Source organism: Symsagittifera roscoffensis, chromosome 1, assembly GCF_963678635.1.
Source record: "Symsagittifera roscoffensis chromosome 1, txSymRosc1.1, whole genome shotgun sequence".
Taxonomy (NCBI): Eukaryota; Metazoa; Xenacoelomorpha; order Acoela; family Convolutidae; genus Symsagittifera; species Symsagittifera roscoffensis.
In genome coordinates, this window is record NC_087062.1 from 17,403,519 (window position 1) to 17,423,685 (window position 20,167).

The 20,167-nt window shown below is 37.0% G+C and overlaps 1 protein-coding gene across 1 annotated transcript; it reads right to left on the reverse strand.

The window, feature by feature from the left end:
• Window positions 1-14,722: 14,722 nt before the first annotated feature.
• Window positions 14,723-19,883, reverse strand: LOC134857104 (neurofilament heavy polypeptide-like; the record flags this gene model as incomplete). Its single annotated transcript, XM_063873473.1, is given in 4 exon segments — window positions 14,723-17,557; window positions 17,729-18,810; window positions 19,682-19,736; window positions 19,805-19,883. Coding segments are annotated over 4 exon segments (3,757 nt in total), but the record flags the coding sequence as incomplete, so codon positions are not given.
• Between the last annotated feature and the right edge of the window lie 284 nt (window positions 19,884-20,167).

Genomic DNA, 20,167 nt, shown 5'->3' on the forward strand with positions numbered 1-20,167 from the left:
GCGCTACTTATCTTTTGAACTTCTTGCTAACAGAAGTACTGGTTCACAGTTCTTTCAACATTCATTTATTTTTTCTAATCCACTTTGTAATTCCTGATTCCCCAGTTCTCCACTTGTGGCATTCCTGTTGGGTCCGCAAAAACCAATACGCTAACAGTTTTGGCCATTTTTACTTGTGCTTACAAGATCCATATGGTTACTTCGCTATTGATTAGAACTGACCCCGTTAACTTTTGGTTTGTCGGCTAAGTCCGCGCCATCAGACATACAAGCCTGACACCTCTGTTGTTCCCCTTCCTCATGAAAATTTTTGATAAACTTACAGTGGAAAAAAAATCAATCTCTTGTGAAAGATACCATCTACTTTCCGCCTAGGAATAATAAATTTCTCGTTTCCGAAACATTGAAAATATACTTTTTTTGAAACCAATATCATAAGTTTATGACTTTTGCTATTCAGTATCCCTAGGCATAATAGGATTATCATTAAATCACCAAAAAACGTCCATGATGAAGATATGTAATTTGTTTTTACCATTAATTTACCTGTGCACAACAATAATTTCAGTATCATTACCATCATCAGGCATTTCATACAACAAACAGTACTGAATTATTTACGCTATGAACGCTGGCTTGGTTTTCTTGTAGAATAACGCTATAAGCTCTATTCCCAACGGATGATTCGTTATTATCATCCTTCACAGAATTAGCTGCTGTAGGTTTTGATTTCGTTTCAAACTTAACAACTACAGAATTTTTTGTTTCGTTTTCAACAATGTATTTTGATCAATAGTTTGACTCCCGCTTCTCGAGCGTTTACCCTCGTTCGTTCATGGAAAGCCTTCGCCCTATCATACTGAATTTTTTTGCTCTTCCTTAGCTTTTTCGTCTTCAATTTCACAATTTTGATACTTTACAATCACTTTGATTATGTCTGCTCCATTATAAAGTAATATAAAATTTTTTGTTTTTCCTTTCAAAGGATCAATAGCAATAGATGGAACTTTTTCATTCGCGCTATTTTTAGGCCAGTACTGTTTTTTGTCGCAATACGTCTTTTTCGTTCATGTTTGACATTCCTTGTATCGCGCATCAATTGCTGGCTTCTGTGGTGCGCCATCTTGAGGAGGCGCTTCGCGCTGCCATGGTCATAGTTTTTTTGGGTTATTTTAGATTTTTTTTTCAATTTGAGGTGAACCTTTTGTTTTTCCAAATTATGAGTTCGCATTGCTTGTTCTCAGATGTTGCTAGAAATTTTTTTTCGTCTTTTATGAAACATTCATTAGTAGTAGTTGGAACCAATGACAAGCAATCTGCTTGTGGAGTTTGCTTTCTTGCCTCGTGCTTGATTTCAAATTTGAACTGCCCTAGTTTTTCCAACCGTGTAGCTATCATACCGTCGGGTTCCTTGGTACTATAAAGCCACGTTACGACTCTCCAAACCGTATCTATTAAGACTTTTCCTCCAAACAAATTGTTCCGGAAGTATTGTATGATAGTTAGAATTGTGTATAGTTTCCTCTTGATTGCGTAGTAATTCCGTTGTACTTTGTTCAGTGTTTTACCGGCGTATACAAAGACTCGGTCAACCTTTTGTTGCTTTTGTGTCACTTTGACTAGTATCCAGATAAAAAAGCGTCCGGTAATAGATAGACATATCATCATCATTCAAGTATCCGAGTATTAATGCATTCTGCAGTTTTTCTTTCAGCTCAATCAAGGCTATTTTGCAAACTTCCTTGAGAAACAATATTTTGCTCTTATCAATAAGTTTGCAAAGTGATGGTAAATTTTTGATAAACCCAAAGATCCCTAAAGCCTGATTGCAGTTGTTTGGTGTTGTAGGTCTCTTTAACGTGCTTAAATGTTTTTTTCCAAGTAATATTTGAAGTGGTTGTTCAATACTTTATGCCCAGCAGAATGAACTCTCTTTTGAAAGATAAATTCGTTCCTTTTATTCTTAATCCAGCTCAATTCAGCCGACACAGAATAAGTCGCATCTTCTATAATTGTTCCTCAAATGTTCCAGTAAAGATCTTAATATCGTCTAGGTACAACAGCGCAATTCCGTATGACAGTTCATTCAGTATTAATTCCCTTAAGTTTTGAAAATTTTCTGGCGCCGAAGCGAGACCTATTTTTAGTCTTTTTATTTTATAAAGAATCATCGCGGCGTTATGAAGACTTTATGAGTTTGTGAGTCTTCATCTAGTGCCAATTGGAAGTAACGGGAAGTGAAAGTAATAATTGAGAAGAAGATATTGCAATCCAATGAGTCAATGAAATTACTTATCCTTGGTAGGGGCCAGCTTTCTTTTTGATCTGACTGTTTAGTCCTCTATAACCAACTACTAATCTTTGGTATCCGTCTTTGTTTCTTAACGAGTATGGATGCAATGCCCAAATAGATAACATTGGTTCAATAAGATTGCTTTTATCCTAATCCTGCACGACCTCTTTCATAGCTTTCCGCTTTTCAAAGTTCATATTTCTCTATGTCATCCAAAAATAATTCGCACCAGCGTATTTTTAATTTTGTATTTGATTGTTTCCAAAAACCCTAAGTCCGTGAAGCTGCGTGAAATAAACTGATTATGTCTACCAAATTTTGTATGCTTTTTAATCTTATCTTCTGATGACAATTGATCAGAACCAGCGCAGCGTATTTGCCTATTTGAAAAGGCTCCTGCACTTGCCGTCGTTCCTTGAGATCAAATTTTTTTCTTGGACTTTGATTTCTCAAATCAATGTAATGGGCATTTTTTCTGTAATAGTTTTTGTTAATAGTTTCTTTTTGTATATTCAGTACCTCCCTCCAGAAAACTTTTTCCCTGGCTTACACTTATTAGTGAATCTGTTACTATTAGTTAGTTTTTTTCTGTGAACTCCTCGATACCTTCGATTAAATCTTCTCGGCTGTCAAGGGTTGTGCCGTTTCCAACCAGGAGATGAAGATTTCTACCAAATGTTTTATGTCTACCGGAGATTCGTGCAGTTTTCTCTGCTAGTGCAAAAATTTGGACACTGGTCGTTGTTAATACTGATCTAGGTAGCGTTTTCCGATGATCCCTACTGTACAGCAATTGTTCTCCAATGCTTAGAATACATTCCTGGTCTATAAAAAAAACCAAGAAGGCAGGATATGCAGTTACCCGCCGCTATCAAAAACTCCTGGGCAACGGATTTTGTTTTTAATTGGATTTTAATGAGCACAGTGCCAATTATTCTTAACGCCAAAACGTTAGCCGCTAGTACTTTTTTACTAAGCATTTTTTTCTTCCCTGCTTTTCAATCCAATTAAAAATGTCGAAACCTATTAGCGAAATGCAATACCCGCTGTTTAACAGTCCCGTTACTTGCTTTCCGTTCAGTTGTAACCTCACAATAAAATATTTGGATTTGTTAGTGGAGCATACCTCGTTCAAGTTTGTGAGTTCCGTCCTTATAATGCAAATGCAATTTTGCTCGATGTGGGCAGAGCTTCCATAAGTAGCACAGGTATGGTAGTTCTTTGCCCGCAGAGTCGATTTTTGCTATAGTTGTTTTCCTTTATGGGAGTGTCACAATACTTTTGCGCGTATTTGGTCCTGGGATGGGAGTTCTTGCTCACCTAGTTTCTTTATTCGGTTCCCTTTGCGTCACGATCCTCCCCAATGACTGTTGTCTCATCAATTGTCACTGCTCTGGGTTTTGTTTTCACTCCAGACCGACATCTATTGAACATGTCTGATCAACGAATCTACCAGAAATTCCCTCCGTATAACTGCTATTCCTGACAATTGTTCTCTTTTTCAATTTTAATTCCGCATTCAGGTCAAGTGCCTGGTTTAAAGCGTTCAAGATGTTCGTGTCCTTGTCCCCAATTGTTCAGGTGTAAATTAACTGTGGTGGATCCCTGCAAGAAAAACTTGGAGATGAGATGATCCTGTATATCCTGGAACTTGTCTGGGTACTCCATCAGTTCCAATTTTTGCAAATCCTCCAATCGTAACGCTGAGTAGTTCGGCTGTTACTTCCAGTCTCGTTACGTTTCTGGTTCTGTGGTTCGGCTAATTGTCAGAGTTTATCAAGTAGCTTTCAACGTCATTGGAACCAATGAATGCCCCCGGTATTAACATCTTGGAGCTGTAATTAACATCTTTACCCGCTGTTTTTTACGGAAGTGATCAGCAGTTTCTCTGTTTTATAGCTCGTTTTGCCCTAATTTTCCCTTGAAAAAGATCCAGTTACTTCGTGCTTTTCAAAATCATTTCAAAATTTTCAAGCCAAATTAAATATACACAAATCGATTAATTGTTTATCAATTTTTCCTATTTTCTTCTTTGAACTGTGGATTTAACGTTTTTAGCAAATAATTAGATTTTTTTGGTTATTTTCCGACAAGCTCGACATTTTTTTATCAATTCAGTTTTTTTGAAACTCACTTCTTGCTGACTCTGGTTGTTTTCTCTGTTGCGCCTGTAGTGCAAAGCGAGTATCACTAAGCGAGTGTCGGTTGAACTGCTAAGAAGGATGTAATCAAATGAAACGGTTTTCCCATAGGTCTAAGTAGAAAATTAACCTTTATCCCATGTCTGTCATGACTATTGTACAATGCGAGTATCACTAAGGGAGTGTCCGTGCAACCGCCAAGTAGGAAGTAGACAAATTTTGATTTTTGAATTATTTTTCAAATTCGCATATAATACGCGCTGAAATAGTCACAATTATTTAATTACTTTACGGACGTTCGGTTTGATTTACAATGTATTTGAAAATAGATTCAATTATTTTAGAGTGGTAACAAACTGATTATGAAAGTTCTGAGTATTTTTGGTGGTCTCGGTCTTCATAAAGTATCGCTAATATTAGCTCAGCAAGATTACAGATCTTCTCGTCTCTGTTTCTATTTACACGTTTACATTTTTGACAATTGTCTAAAACAATTTTCATTTGCCTGAAAATTCAATTGTCTCAATTTCTTATTGTTAAAGCTTTTCCTTAAAGCTGTTCCAGTTCCTTGCACTAAAACTTAATATAAATTTTGTTTTACTTCTATTGATAGCAAACAACCTCAGCTTTCTTATCTGGGCTTTAAAAAGGAGATGTTACTACCAGCAAGAAGTTGATTAGTTGCGAATTTTTTCTTAGTGATCTGTTTTTAAAACAACAATACCTATGTGATTTTTTCAAAGATAGCAACAGAGCTTGCCAGAAAATTAAGTTTCAAAAAACGTTTCTGGGTAAGCAACGTTAAAATGACGCCTGAATATTTTCATAAAATTTACTTAAGTAGTCTGCATTTTTTCATGTTTCTGAAAAATCATCGCTTTTTAACTTTCAATCAATAGAGTTTGAACTCAGGGTGCCGCAGGCCCTTCACTGAAGTTTATTTCAATAAGTTTTCTAAGAACTTGAGCATATGTACCGAGAAACCCAGGAAAGATAATTTTTAAGCAGAGAATCTCCCTAGCAATACACCATTAATGATAAGACTACTTCAAAGAAAATTTTTAGTTTGTAGAGCTAAAGGAACGAAAGCGCAGACTACTATTAGTATCTGATAGACCCGTAGCCTCTTATTAGGTTTTGAACTTGTGAAGTAACCTCGGTTATTTTAATAGTTTTTCACATTCTGATTTACTGAAAAAATTCTTCAAATACAATAATAGACCTTCACTGGTAAGTCAAATAAAATGCAACTTCAGCTTTTTACTATCGAGATTGCTTTTTAAAATGATATTTCAGACAATTTTTTTAAACTAACTTATGCAAAAAAAACACTTCCATTGATAGTAAAGTGACCTCCGTTAAATTAAACGTTTCTGATTTTCAAAAAGTAAACTTTAACATCTGCAATATGTTTTCTTTGCGTGTTGAAAACTGAGCGTGGATGGTACTACCTGGCCTTTTGAAGCCCATAATTTGGTATATCCGGAAAGTAGAATATCTTAAACTCTGCCATTGATTCCCTCAGAATTATGGTTAAACAAAAATAGTCCAAAAAAGACCAAATTTTATAGTAAATCTCCGAAAGACAACAAAAAGGCAAATAGAGACCTTTAAGTGAGAAAAAACGTTTTGCAGAGTTCTAAATTGCAATTTTCGAATTGTTGAGTTCTACTGCTGAGAGTAAGCTGTTAAAACAAAAAAATTGGTATACAGACAGACAGTTTTGTATTCAACTGAAAAAAAACTTGGAAAAACAATATCTGCACTAATCGCCCGGAAGGTAAATAACGACAAGAGACAAAATCTAATTCTAAAACTATTGATTCGCGTCAAAGTCAGATACTAATTCAAAGTTTTTACTATCGAAAAAGTTTTAAAATGAAAATGATTTGCTTTAAAATTATTCTTATATTAGAATATTACGTAATTTTACAACGATTTTTTGGAATTTTTTAAAATATATTCCGTTCTCCAACGCACAAATTTTTTTCCCATTTTTTTTCTTTTCTGCATAGATTTTTTCACTTATTTGAATATTTTGTTTTATTTCACTCGTTTTATTTGGTGTGATTCGATAACAAATTGAATCCATTTGACATGCACCTTGTTCTTAAAATTGTTTGTGAATCATTTTATTCGTGATCATTCGAAGAAAAAAAATTGAATCGATCTGACATGCACATTGACATGAGTTGATTTGACATGCACATCTTTTCTTTAGAGTCATGAGTATTTTGAAATATTACATAATGTTTGCAACGATTGTTTGGTTTTTTGGACATATTCCGTTCTCTAACACACCTTCAAATTTTTTCCTTCTTTTCCACTTTTTTGAACAGTTCTAGAGTTAGTTTGTTATATTTCACTCATTTTAGTTAAGATGATTCGAAAAAATAAAAACTGAATCAATTTGACATGCACAATGTCAGACTAGCCTTTCAGTTGATGTTAAATCGAATTCAGGATGTTTCTAGAGTGCTGAAAGCCAATTTAGTTTAACAGTTAAATAGTTCGACAGTTGACGGTTTGAGACAGCTCTCTTCCGAAGAAAACAACTATTACTTCACATAAGGGAAGCTTTATCGCACAATACCTCAACTTGCCCGATATGAAAAACAGGATGAGTAACGATTGTAATCTGAAAACAAAATGCTACAATGTATCAAAAATTCCACACAGAATTTGAAAAAAAATACCAATACGCGTGACCCTCAATTCCTGTTCAATTTATTGACTGCAATTCCTGAAGCCTTTTCGAACAATTTGTACTATTGGAAAACCAAATGATTCCGCCCGAATAGAACATATTCTCCGGACAAAGAAATCTTTTTTTTTCAAGAAACTGACCTGACGTTTTGTCTCTCCTTTTCTTTTCACTGTTTAAACTGACGTCCATTAGGTAATTTAAATTGCTAAGGTGCAATCACATTGTTGAAGGGCCATTCTTCCAGATCAATGAAACTGCCAAAATCTTTGATTTTCACAACGTTCATTTCAATAATAAACGTCTTTAAAATTTGAGGTAATTTCGAAAAATTCGTACACTCGCAAAGAGCAACCGGTCTTGCCATTTGAAACATACGCTTCCTACATTCCATTAGAGTCACCAGTGAACTTTTGTCCTCCAAACACATTATCAAATTGATACAGAGCCATGAGATAAAAATTCAATAACTAAACAACAAAATCTGTGTCTATCTGCGTCAATTTAACTACCCACCTGCTCTAAATGGCACCCTAGTACTTCGATGTTGCCTTCACTAATCTCACTAAGAGCATTAAGAAGAAATGACTTATTTTCGACTTCTGTCAAATTTCAAGTTGAAACTTGTTTTTCCATTTTGGAAGTTGTTAGGACGCATAAAAGTCTTGCAAAAACGTTTGGAGACATAGAGGTGAGTATAGGGACATCATCAGGGTTATAACAATTAACAATTTCACGAAGACATGAACGATTTTTAAAACGATTATACAAATAAAGAACAAATTACCGAATTTTTATAGCAGTGATTACATTTTCCAGATTTCTACTACTCATAGATAGAAGTTTGTCTTCGATTTGTGAGGGAAAACAGTCGACTTTTCCAAATAATTGCGAAATAAAATTACACTAAAGAATAACTCTGATACATTAAAAAAAATAAGCAACAGCATTATTGACACATTGACCCACTGAGTCAGATATTTCATCCCTATCCTTTCATTGAACCTCGCAAAACTTCACCTTTTTTCTAACATGTTTTATATTTAAAAAAAACAGAAATTTATGGTCCTCGCAATACAGTTAGGACCAGTATTTATTTCAGTTCACTGTCATCCCCACAACATTTTTTTTCATTTCGAAAAAATATTCAGCCTATCGAAATTAAGTTACTCGAAGACTGCTATCGCTCTAACTGCATCCACATTTTTTAAAACTTAATTAATGACTCAGAACAGATCTTCGATTAAGATACACTTATAACGATACTAATTGCGCACTCAACGTGTTATAGCCACATCTAAGAAAATCAAGTCTCAATCAACCAAGAAGTACGACAATTCACTAGCTTATTACCAAACTATTTTTTCCTAAGCCCAAAAATGACTATCTTTCCACACCCTTAAGCCTTCCTTCAAAACAGATTTTTTGCCTGACAAAAAAAAAAAACTTAGATAAACCAAACAGGGATCCTTTTTGCATGACAGTTTATTAGATTCAAAATCAAAATTTATATGGTGTTTAAATAGCTACGAATAAGAAAAACGTTCATTTTGTACGCTTTAGCTTTGAAACTTTCTAGTAACCATGTCGAGAAGGAATGACTACAAGCTAACAGTAGCTATTGATTTGTAACGCCACCATTTAATAACAGGTACTGAGACAGCCCACATTATATCGCACATTAATTGCCAAATCAACCCAAAAAACTCTTTTGGTTTATAAAGCCATAAGACTCATTAAAGACCAATCTTTGATCTAAACCCGAGACTAATATGCTAAGGATGACACTATAATTATTCATGATTCACATTTTCATAAAACCAAACAAGATGGAAAAAATGCAAAGAAATTGAGTAAAAACAATCCACTTTCAGGGGCGGATCTAGGATTTTCTCGATGGGGGGGGGGGGGGGGCGGATTTGCAAAAACCTTTCGAAAGTTTTGACGACCTTTTTTTTAGGTCGACGAAATTGATTTCCGGAGCTCTCCTAAAGCACAAAAAAAACGCTGTTTTGGCCAAATTTTCTGCGCTACAGGCAAATTTTTGAAAAAGAGGTCAAAAAGGCCATTTATGGGCACTTTTTGGAAAATTTTGACAAAAAATTGCGTTTTTTTGGCGCGCGCTCCCCCTCAAAGTTAGTATATATTGGCGCCAAAGACGCCTTTAAAAAAATTTTAGGGTCCGTCACCAAAAATTGATTTCTTAAAAAGTGGAGGGCGTCGGCAGGGCGTCGAAGCCCTGAGGAAAGGGGGAAACGCCCCCCCCCCCCCCCTAAATCCGACCCTGCCCCCTTTTCCAACGACCTTTCAAAATCATACTTCCACGAATGGCTTCACCCACCAGTTCGGATGGGCATCCTGAGCATGCTCTTAAGCCGGCCTAACTCACCACACTCAACCACGCCAAGAACAACACACAAATTTTTCTAATAGGAGTGGTTTCGCTTTGAGCTGCTCTTCAAAAAAACATAATAATTATAAACTTTGCAAAAAGTTTGATAAATCATACTAAATTTGAAGAAAATCCAGTGCCTTAAAAACTAGGTTGTACAACTAATGTTTCTAGTCAGACTTCTTTAGTGACACGAGGTAAAACGAGAAAATACCGCTCAATGCGTTGTGGAGTTTTTCGAAATTTGAAGATAAAAAAGACTTGCTATAAACTAAGATTAAAATGAAAAACGAAACTGAAAAACCAAAATTTGAAAAAAAACTGCATAAGTTGAAAAAAAATTGTCACAAAAAATAACTTCCAGAAAACCTAGAAAAAAAACTTTTAACATCTATAAAAACATCCCAACGACGTCATTATTATCAAATATGAAAAGTTGATAAATAAGATTACAACAAAAATAAGCCCGTTGATGAAATAAAAAAACGCGAAAATTAGTTTCATAAAATTTCAGCCGGAAAAACCAAACTCTTGAATATCGTACAATATTCGCCAAATTATTTTGTAGACAAAACAGTCAAATTAGAATTGCAATAAAAAACTGTGTAATTTCATGATGTTTTTCGAAATTTAATAATGTTTTTCATCTTAAATTGATTTTCTACCAAAACTTTGTGGCGAGTAAAAACTCTGAAAACCCTTGAACTTTTTTAAAACTGACTTGAAAACGAAATAAAAGAGTTTAATAGTAGAAGGAAACAGTTACCAAATTATTGGAAAGATGGTATTGAAAAAAGGCGATAAATTTGGTCAAAAAATTGTTCAGTAAAAAAATAACGTAGTAAATTTGCAATCTCAAGTTCAAAAAAATTATTTAGCCTTCTAACCTCCATAAATAACCTTCAACTAAGCGACGTAGTTGCTCGCCAAAACAAAGCGGAAACGAAGCCAACAAATAATAAACCGAAAGCAAAAAAGTCAGAAAATCAATGAATACCAAAAATCCATTACCAATTTTTGAGCTGCAATTTATTGAACGAACACAAATAAGGATGCACAGTGAGAGTAAAAGACCAATGAGCGCAAATAGGACGCATATGCTGGAGGTATGTCGATGTCTTTTATACGTAGGTAGTTTATACTGCATGCATGTCGTTCATATACTAAATGCAAATCTGTGGAAGTTGTTTACGGGAAAAGTATAGGACCCGATTGCAATACACTTGCTTATCGCAACGGTAAAAAATACACAGACTCGAAGTTGCACTTCGAATACACAATCAAAAACATGACCGATAATGCTAATGAGAAAAACTAAATGAGTAAACTTTGAGTCTACAAAATTTCTTAAGTGACTCAAGCCAATTATGACTCATTAGCAGTACCAGTCAAAGTAAAAAAAAAGTTTACCAAAGAACATGCCTCAATTTATAAAGCGGACGCATTTTAACTAGTATACGAAAAACTTCATTAAAAACATCCGACCCTGCCCAGGTTTGAACCCTGTTATTTTGTTGCGGGTCTCCTTCCCTACCTCTACGCTACAGATCCATGATACCTTGTAGCTTACGTGCTATTTGTAATATAATAGTCTGTGTTAATATCCTTAGCAGGGGGTGTACTTAATAGCTGGTTATTGGTCAAAATGAACACTTTTTGTCGCAACAAAATTTGCGTCGCAACAATATTTGCGACTTAAGTAGGGAAAAATAGAGAGTTCATACTATCACACTAGCTTTGCTTGTGTAAAAATGAACCCCGAATGGACGCTATCCGTGGGGAGTTTCTTTTATCTTACTGCTTCGCAGTTTATATCTTCAGATAAGATTATAAATAATTTACCACTAACAAATCATGTTCTATAACTAATCTTTACAGTAGTTTTTGGGAAACCTGACTGTTTGCAGTCAGACCGCTTTGAGATAGAGCAACACAACGTTGATCTCAAACAGTAATCTTTTTGCCAGTTTCTTTAAAACTAGTGAGACATAAAAGACGTCACTAAAATTAGGACCAGTATTAAACTAATTAGTTGCAGGAACCTATCCGGCCGAAAACATATAGCGTGACAAACAGACGGTGTACTCTATCTTAAATTATTCTATGAGATCCAGTCTAATCCAGTCGATCCATTCTAATCGCTCATCTCACAATCCTGCAAATTGATATTATGGGAAACAAGCTGGCGTAAACTTTTCCTATCGGGGCGATGCAAACTCTGGTTTGCATGTTACAAAAAATTGTTTTCTGTATTTAATTAGGATATATGTTACTTCAACTTAATCTATTGTTTTATTAAATCCGTGAAATTGAGAAGGCTGAAAAATATTACACTCAGCACACATGAACCAGTATGTGCCAGAATGACTCCCCATTTAAACGCATCTGGATCGTTCATTTTTTGAAGACAGTGAACTGCCGACGCATAGATCATGTAGCATATGAACGCTTCTGCACCCCAGAGCATGATAATGCACACTTGCATAATTGCACTATCCGCAAATGGAGGGTGGGGACTATGCAGAGCAATGCCAATCAATATAACGAAAATAGCACACATGGCCAAAAGAAAAATGAAGAAATGTAGTTTCCGAACGATGGGCTTGAAATGAGCAATCAAACCTGTTAAAGGTAAAGTCAGGCCCCAGAGAATTACAGATAAAGTACAGCACCTTTGATTGTAGGCAAGGGCCGTGTAAGTGAAAAATGTTGGCGAGAACGCAAACAGGTTGCCTAAACTAATAGCTGCAATCACCCACAGATAATACTTTTCGACTGAAGATTTGTCTGAACTTTCCGAAGAATTTTGATTGGATATATTTGGAGGTAACAATTGGAGTTTTTCAAATTTTGATATTTCTTTTGTCTGCTCGACGTTGCTTTGGTTCCGATAGATGGTACTATTTAGCAGCTGTAGAAAAACAAACGACAACGAAGATGCTAACATAATAGTCACCACAATTGCAAACGCAATTTGAGGCCCAAATGAAAAGTCGTGAGACATATTTGAAACGACTTTTTCCGAACCTCGAAAAGCGACACGATAACCTTGCAAGCACGACATAATTGTCGCAAGGATTCCGCTAGAAACTTGTCCGACAAGTCCGGCAGTCAAAAAGGGCTTTGGGTACTCTTGTTGCAAGTGCATCAGAAAAACCACAGACCGTAATGAGTCGGTTGCAAAAAGAAGACCAGTATGTGTTAAGAAACCAACACTCAAGTCGTAGTCAAAAAATTTATTCGACATTGTTTTGTTCCACGTAAAAATCAGGCTTGTACCCAAAAGTATGCCCAGTACGTTGCATACATGCAAAGTGTTTCGGAGTCCAAATTTGATAGCCAACGGTATTCCTAGTAAGCTCAGTTTCCCGAAACAGTTTGAAATAGCAGTGAAGGCTCCCAAGTCCCATCCTTCAGGAGCATAGGGTACCAAATATGGTATCTCTATGTAGATGGAGTCCATATACAAGCAGCAACTAATTGCACTGAACAAGAGCAAGGTGAAGATAACAGTGTCATGGCTGTCCAAGAGGAACCTTTGAAGACTTCGATTTGGCATTTTCAATATATATTTTTACACTAAATTGGTATTTCAACAAACTATTTAAAAAGTTGATTCACAATTCTCCAAGGTAATTCTAAAATGATGTTATTGATTGATGTATTATCATGCACGGTTGTATTCGCGTCAAAAATGAACTCCAGATTAAAAACATCCTTCAGGAGTATAGGGTACCACACATGGTAACTCAATGTAAATAGATTCGATATTAAAGAATAAATAGATCTAGCTGTATTGAACAAGAGTACTATGAAGATAATACTGTAAAAACTCATAGGATCATTCGAACAATTTGATTTGGCATTTTGAAAAGCATATTATTGCAGTAATTTATCATCTACTCAGCAAGGTAAAGCTAATACGCTGTATAAGTTTTATTGATATAAGCACTTATTTTGTACAGTAGTTTTCACATCAAGACTGTACGCCAGGTTCACAGCAGACAATTTGAACAAATTATACGAGTTTTGAAAAGCGATTTGCGCATAAATTGACAAGCGTCAGCCGAAATCCCTCAAGACACCAACTAATCAAGCAATACTTATAACATTTTAATCCTCACCTGGAAAACTGAAACGTATACGCCAAGTATATTAGACAAATTGGAACGTGGAAACTCTATATTTTGCAAGGCCCTCAAAAGCCACATTTATCCATTCAGCAGTGGCGTGAGCAGAAATTTTTTTAGGGGGGGGGGCATTTTTCGAATTTTTTTTAGGTCGAACAATTTCATTTTCGGAGCTCTCCGAAAATATTATAGGAACCCTACTTTGTCAAGAAATTTTCTGCACCGCAGGCAAATTTCTTTAAAAACAGGTCAACAAAAAGCGTTTTAGGCGCTTGTTGGAAAATTTAGACCAAAAAAATGCGTTTTTTCGGCGCACGCTCCCCCTTAAAATTATTCATATTGGCGCCAAATGCGCCTTAAGAAAAATTTTGACTGGGTATCAAGAAATAGATGTCGTAAAATTATACCAAAGGGTACCAAAAGTCTTGCCAACAAAGGCTACGACTCGATATGAAAACCGAGCCGGTTATCACCACGAAGCGGTGCGACCATGGGCAAGCTCAAACAACCATTCCACTAGTCTTCGACCGTTTAATACTAACTTAGAATGTTTTGCATAGGACTGTTTTTTGTTCGTTTCATAGCTTTTGCAAATTATTTATGTTCCAGAAGCTTCAACCTAATTCATTGTGAGCATATATGATCCTCGGATATATAAGCTTTTCAGTGGATTCTCAGGGAATATATTTTGCGTACACTTTCGGAAAATTTTCTTTTGATGCGTTTAAACCAAAAACTGCCTCGGCGATTTTATAAATAACAATTAATCATTTTAAAGAAAGATTTAGGTGACAAAATCAGTTGAGCTGTGACCAAGCCTGAAAATTCAACTTATGTTATACAAAGCCGGAAAAGGCCAACTTAATATCTAGATTATTTCTTCCAGTTAGCAATTAATAAAGTCGTGTTCCCAAAGGGCCTCAAAAACTTACCGACGTCTCCGTTACTGAGCGTCTCTTAAATCTTGGAGCCGGCTCACAACTAAGGTTTATCTATCTTTGATACTCTTGATAAAATTTTTCAATAATATTCCAGAGCCAGTCAAAACTTCTGACCGAAAGATTCAAAGCCAAAACTGAATTCAAAGACCACAAAATTTCGACAACAATTTTTCATTTATGAAATATCACACTTTGTTCATTTTCTTGTTAATAATTGGACAACACAGGGTTTTACTGAGTTGAGATGCGCAAAAATGCAAATGGTTAAAAGTTTTTTCTGCCAATTCTTTGCAAATGTTCATAATAATCAATAACTTCAAATTAGACAATAAACAAATATCAAAGATTACACGATCAAATGGGACCAAATCACACTGAATCAACAAAACAAAAAATTCTTCAAAAAGTTTTTTCATCACTTTTTTCGGGTTCTAAGTGACCTTGTTTTAGGAGGACTGTTAATAACTACTGCTGTTTTTTTCACAGGACTGGCCTTCATCTTCGTTGTTTTATTTGATTTTGCTGCTGCTGTAGAAGTGTTTTTCAGACTGGCTGCTTTCTTCGGACTGACTTTCACTCCTCTCCGGGTTTTCCTAGGTGAAAGTACTGTTTTCGGCTCTTCTACTGCCAGAACTTTGGATTCCTCATTTTTCCTGGATAATTTGGCGGGTGCCTGAGTAGACACTACAACAGGGCTCCTTGCTGGACTCGGACTTTGAACCTTTACCCTTACTGTTCGCGTTTTTACCACACCCGCTTTAGGCGTGGCCTCCTCAGCTGCAGAAAGTTTCGCTTCCTTAGATTTTTTGGCAGATTCTTCCTTTTTAGTTCCTTGAGGTGTCTTCTTTTTTTCTCGGTTCTTAGCAGGCGAAGCAACCCTATCTTTTACCCTTCTCGCCCTAGTATTCCGCATCGGCGCTTCAGCTGTCACCACCTCGGTTACAGGCGGGGATTTCATCGCAGGAGACTTCTTAACTGCATTCTTTTTGGTTGGAGTTTTAGGTTTCTGTGCTTTGGAACTCACTGGATCTTTCTTTACGGGTATTCTTTTAGACGGTGATCCTGACACAGGTTCTTCTGCTGTTCTTCCGCGTCGTGCGCGCTTTGAGCTTGTAAGTACCTCAACTACCTCGGTTACTTTCGGCTCCTTCAATTTAGCTGAAGTTTTAGCTTTTGCTACATGCTCAATCTTTGCTGGAGTTGTAATCGGCTCTTTAGAAGCATCTGCTTTTTTACCTCTCGTTGCTCGCATCGGCTTGGGCGATTCTTTAGCCGGGCTCTTCAAAGTTTTTTCAAAACGAATTTTCTTCGCTGGGGATTTCTCAGCCGGCGGTTCGATAACCTTCAGCGCACGCCCTTTTCGCGTTCGACTTTTGACGGGAGACACCACTCTGAGTGATTTGGCGGGTGTCGCTTCTTTTTCAACTGATTTCGTAGCTCCTCTTTTAGTAAGCTTCCTTGGTGATGCCTTTGCTTCCTGAGCATGTCCATTGACTTCTTGCTTCTTTATTTGTGCGCCCCGCTTAGTTCTAGTTTTCATAGATCTTGGAGGAGTCGCTTTCGTTGCAGAATTCTTTGAGGTTAATTCCTGTGCAGAATTTTTAGCTTCCTCTACGGCAGCAACCACCGGAGTTTTGAGAAGGTTCGCTATTCCAGAAAGTCTCGGGGATTGAACTGTTTTAGGTGTCCTCAACATTTTTATCATTCCGTCTAACTTCGGGCTCATACTTCTTGATTTCCGAACTCCGGCAATTTTCTCTACTTGTTGAGCTGATATTTTGCTTTCAGAAGAAAATTTCACAACCTCTGCTGACTTGCTGGGAGTTCTACTGGTTGATCTGGCTCTACCTGAGGGTAACTTTTCAACAGAAGAAACGGCAACCAGCTCTCCTTTTCCAGGGGTCTTCGCTATTGGCGCTTCTTCTTTCACAGTCAACGCTACTCTCACCGGGGATTTGCTGAAGGTCGCACTCTTCAACGGTTCTACAGGTAACTTGTTTTGAGGGGTTAGCTTTGGTGTAGCTTCCGTTTTCACAACCGGAGTTACTTGCTTAGCTGGAGACTTACTAACCGATTTACGTTTAGTTTCAGTAGGCATGGTTCCAGTTTTAGGGCTCTTTTTAGCGGATGCCAGTCTACTAGGTGTTGTGATCTTGATGGGCGTTTTACTTGAAGATCTTGACCTCGGCGATGGATTCTTTGTACTAATAGGAGTCTTGCTGAGCGAAGTTCGATTGGTAACCTGCAATTGCTTTGCCTCCGATTCCAGCGGAATCTTTTTCTCAGAAGACTCTTTCGGTAAGGGACGTTTAGTAACTGGAGTTTTTCCAGTAGACCTTGTTTGAGGCGATGAGACTACTTTTGGGGACGGAGTTTTTACCTCGTACATCCTTTTGGGTGTTACGGTAACATACACAGATTTCTTGCCAGCAGAACTTTGTTTGTTCGGTACCATTTTAACTTTTCCAGATGACTGGGACCTAGGAATCGGTTCCACCTTCACTGGAGTTGAGATTTTGGCAGCAGAGGCAGATCGTCTTAAGAATGCACTAGGTAAATTAGCAAGAGTCGCACTTGTTTTAAGAGTTGGGAAGTTTTGTTCATTTATTTTGCTCAATGAAGCTCTAACACCAGTGATCCCTCGCATTGGTCCAATTTGGGAAGATGAATTTAAATGCAATGGTGATCTGACAGGTTTTGCTACTGAAACTGACTTCATTTCAACGCCCGGTTTATCCGTAGTCTTTGAGGTCAAACTTCGCACTATCAGTTCCTTTCTGCTGTCGAGAACTGCTTTTTGCATTACAAGTGTTGTCTTCGTAAGTTTCTGTATTCCTGGAGAACGGACTTTCGGGATTTGCTGACCCTTTACGGGTGTCTTTTTCTTTTCGTCCGATGATATCATCGGTTTGACGACCGCGGTTGGCTTCAGGGTCACGAGATCAGGAGTCATGTCCTAAAATCTTGAACTTCAATTCTATTCAAAAATGAAACATTTCTAGAAAATAAGAATTAGTTATCTTAATGAATTAAATAGTCTTAAGCTAACTCATGGAAAATGTTCAAAACTACTTAAAGACAGCAATCATGGCCTCGCAAAAAAAGAGAGTTTCGAGAGACTACTAACCTGATGAACAACGTTTCTCTTAACTGGCTTCGCTCTCAATTTGAACGTCCGTTTGCCTTTGATCATCTTCGAAACCACTCTTTTCGGCGTCAATCTTTTCTTTGCAACATCTGCCCACGACGCGTTTCCTGATTTCTTGGCAACTATCTCTTTTTTGTCCACAAGGCTACTCTTTCTGCCTGCGATCTTTGCCGATTTAGGTGCAACATGAATTAAACCCTTAGGTTCAACCATTGCAGGTTTGTTCAGAGTTTTCTTCAAAAGTTCCACGCGCATGTTTGTAGTCCTAGGAGTGGGGGCAATCGAGCTTCTGGCCAACAACGTTTTCTTCGTCATTGGACTCACCGACATTTGTGTTTTAGCCAAAGATCCCACATTTTGATCCAGTGCCGATCTCTTGTTCCATGGTGAAGCTCTCTGTGATCTCGGAGATGGCACTTTTGTGTCCTTTGGAGAAGTTTCTATTGCCCCTTTCATGGCCGACACAAACGGAGTTCGCAATTTAGATTTTGTCGAGGCCTGGACTAACTTGCTTGAAGCTGGCGTTCTTCCATCCGGTGTCAAAAAAACTGTTATCGAATCCAGAGATGAATCGGGACTATCAGTACGAATCGAGACTCGTGATCTTCGGTGCGGTTTGATTATTTTCCTTTGTGTTAAAGTATTTTCAATTCCAGACGCGTTCAAAGTATTTATGTTCTCGTCCTTTATTAGTGGCCTTCTAGCAGATTTGTTAGATGGGCTGACAGATTTTGATTTTCCTCCGGTTTCTGAATTCGTTTTACCAGAACCATAATTCGCTCCTACTGAGCTCGATCTTCCTTCTTTTGACTCATTCAGTTCCTTCAGGGGTTCGTAAGCTCCGGGAGTTCTCAAAAGACTCTTTCTCACTTTACTGGGAACGGGAGAGGCAGGGATCGATCCACGTTTCACAGGTTGCGAGGCGGGGAGATTCTTGTCAATAATTTCTGGACTTATAGCCTTCGCGGCGAATGAGATTCGTTTTCCGGAGTTCATAGGTGCAAATTTTTCTGGTGAATTGTAGCTGAATGATGCCATCGACTTTCTAGGTTTCTTTACGGCTAAAATGGAATTACTGAATGTGATCTGATAATTTGATAGTAGAATACAAACGGTGGTAGGCCAACAAAGTTCTAGAAGGGTGAAATCTCCGAAAATTTGCGTTAAGTGTTTAAAATTAGTTTTTAAGCAGTGATTTTGGGTTTTATATAGAAAATTCACATTTCTTGACTATTGAGCAAAAATAATTTCTCTTATACAGGTTTTTGGAGATTTCACCCTTCTAGAACTGTGTTGAGCTATGTAAGAGGCTTCTTGTGATATATATTTTTGGGGTATAATTTTGATTGAGAATTTCGGAGAAAAAATTGCACCATATTAATTCTGATGAAATTCTGAGCAACTTTGGTTGTTCTCTTCAATTTTTGTCTGATCAACCCAATTTGAGAGAAAACGCGTTTGAAAAATCAAGCTTTGTTCGTTTTGTCCGGATAATTTAAATCAGTACTGTAGTATCAAAACTTTTCTGTTCGCATTTTTTCCTCTAACATTTCTATAGATGAGTTTTTGCAACTAGATTTGTTATGAGGGTGTTATACAAATTATTGCTTTCCGAATCATCCCACAATTTTGAAATCCCGCAGAGCAAAATTAGAAACCAGGCTTGCAATTCGAGTTACTATATGCAAACAGTCGTCAAAACAATATCTGCAATAAACAATACTGCCACGAATGGTTTTCAGATTGCGCGTAAATTATACCCGAAAATGGTCCTAGCGTAATGTAGGATTCGAGAATTGAACAGTCAGATCATGAATTCTTTTTTCGTTGAAAGACTGCCAAAATTCACTAGTATCCGGAAATAATGACTCACATCGCTTTGACTGGTGCCTGAGCGAAATAAACTTTGTCAATACTGATGTAGTGACTTACTTTTCAAAACGTTTTCTTCAATTGGATCTTCTTCTTCTTGATTATTCAATACATCCTAAACAGGTCCGTCTTAATCATCCCGTCTTGAACAATTATTGAATTTAATTCAAGTTTGCAACTAACTATCATTTTTCTGGCGAAATCCTTCAGATCTGCGCTCTTCGGAATATGCATGAACACACTGTTGGGCGGGTACTCAAACCTAAGCAGAGTACAACATTTAACGGATGCTCAATCCAAACATAGCCCACAAACGGTTGAAAATGAGTCAGTTTGCTGTTCGATAGAGGGAGTTTGCCTTCATTTAACAAAATAAATGAACTGAACTTAAAAAATCAAAACACAATATCCAATTTGAGCGTGAAGAAAATTTAGACTTTTCCAGAAACAATCACGACCTCTTTAAGAGTCTTCACCGACTCTTCCGCAATTTAAAAATAATCAAGAATCTGTATTGAAAACTAACCTATCTCTAATTTTTTAGGC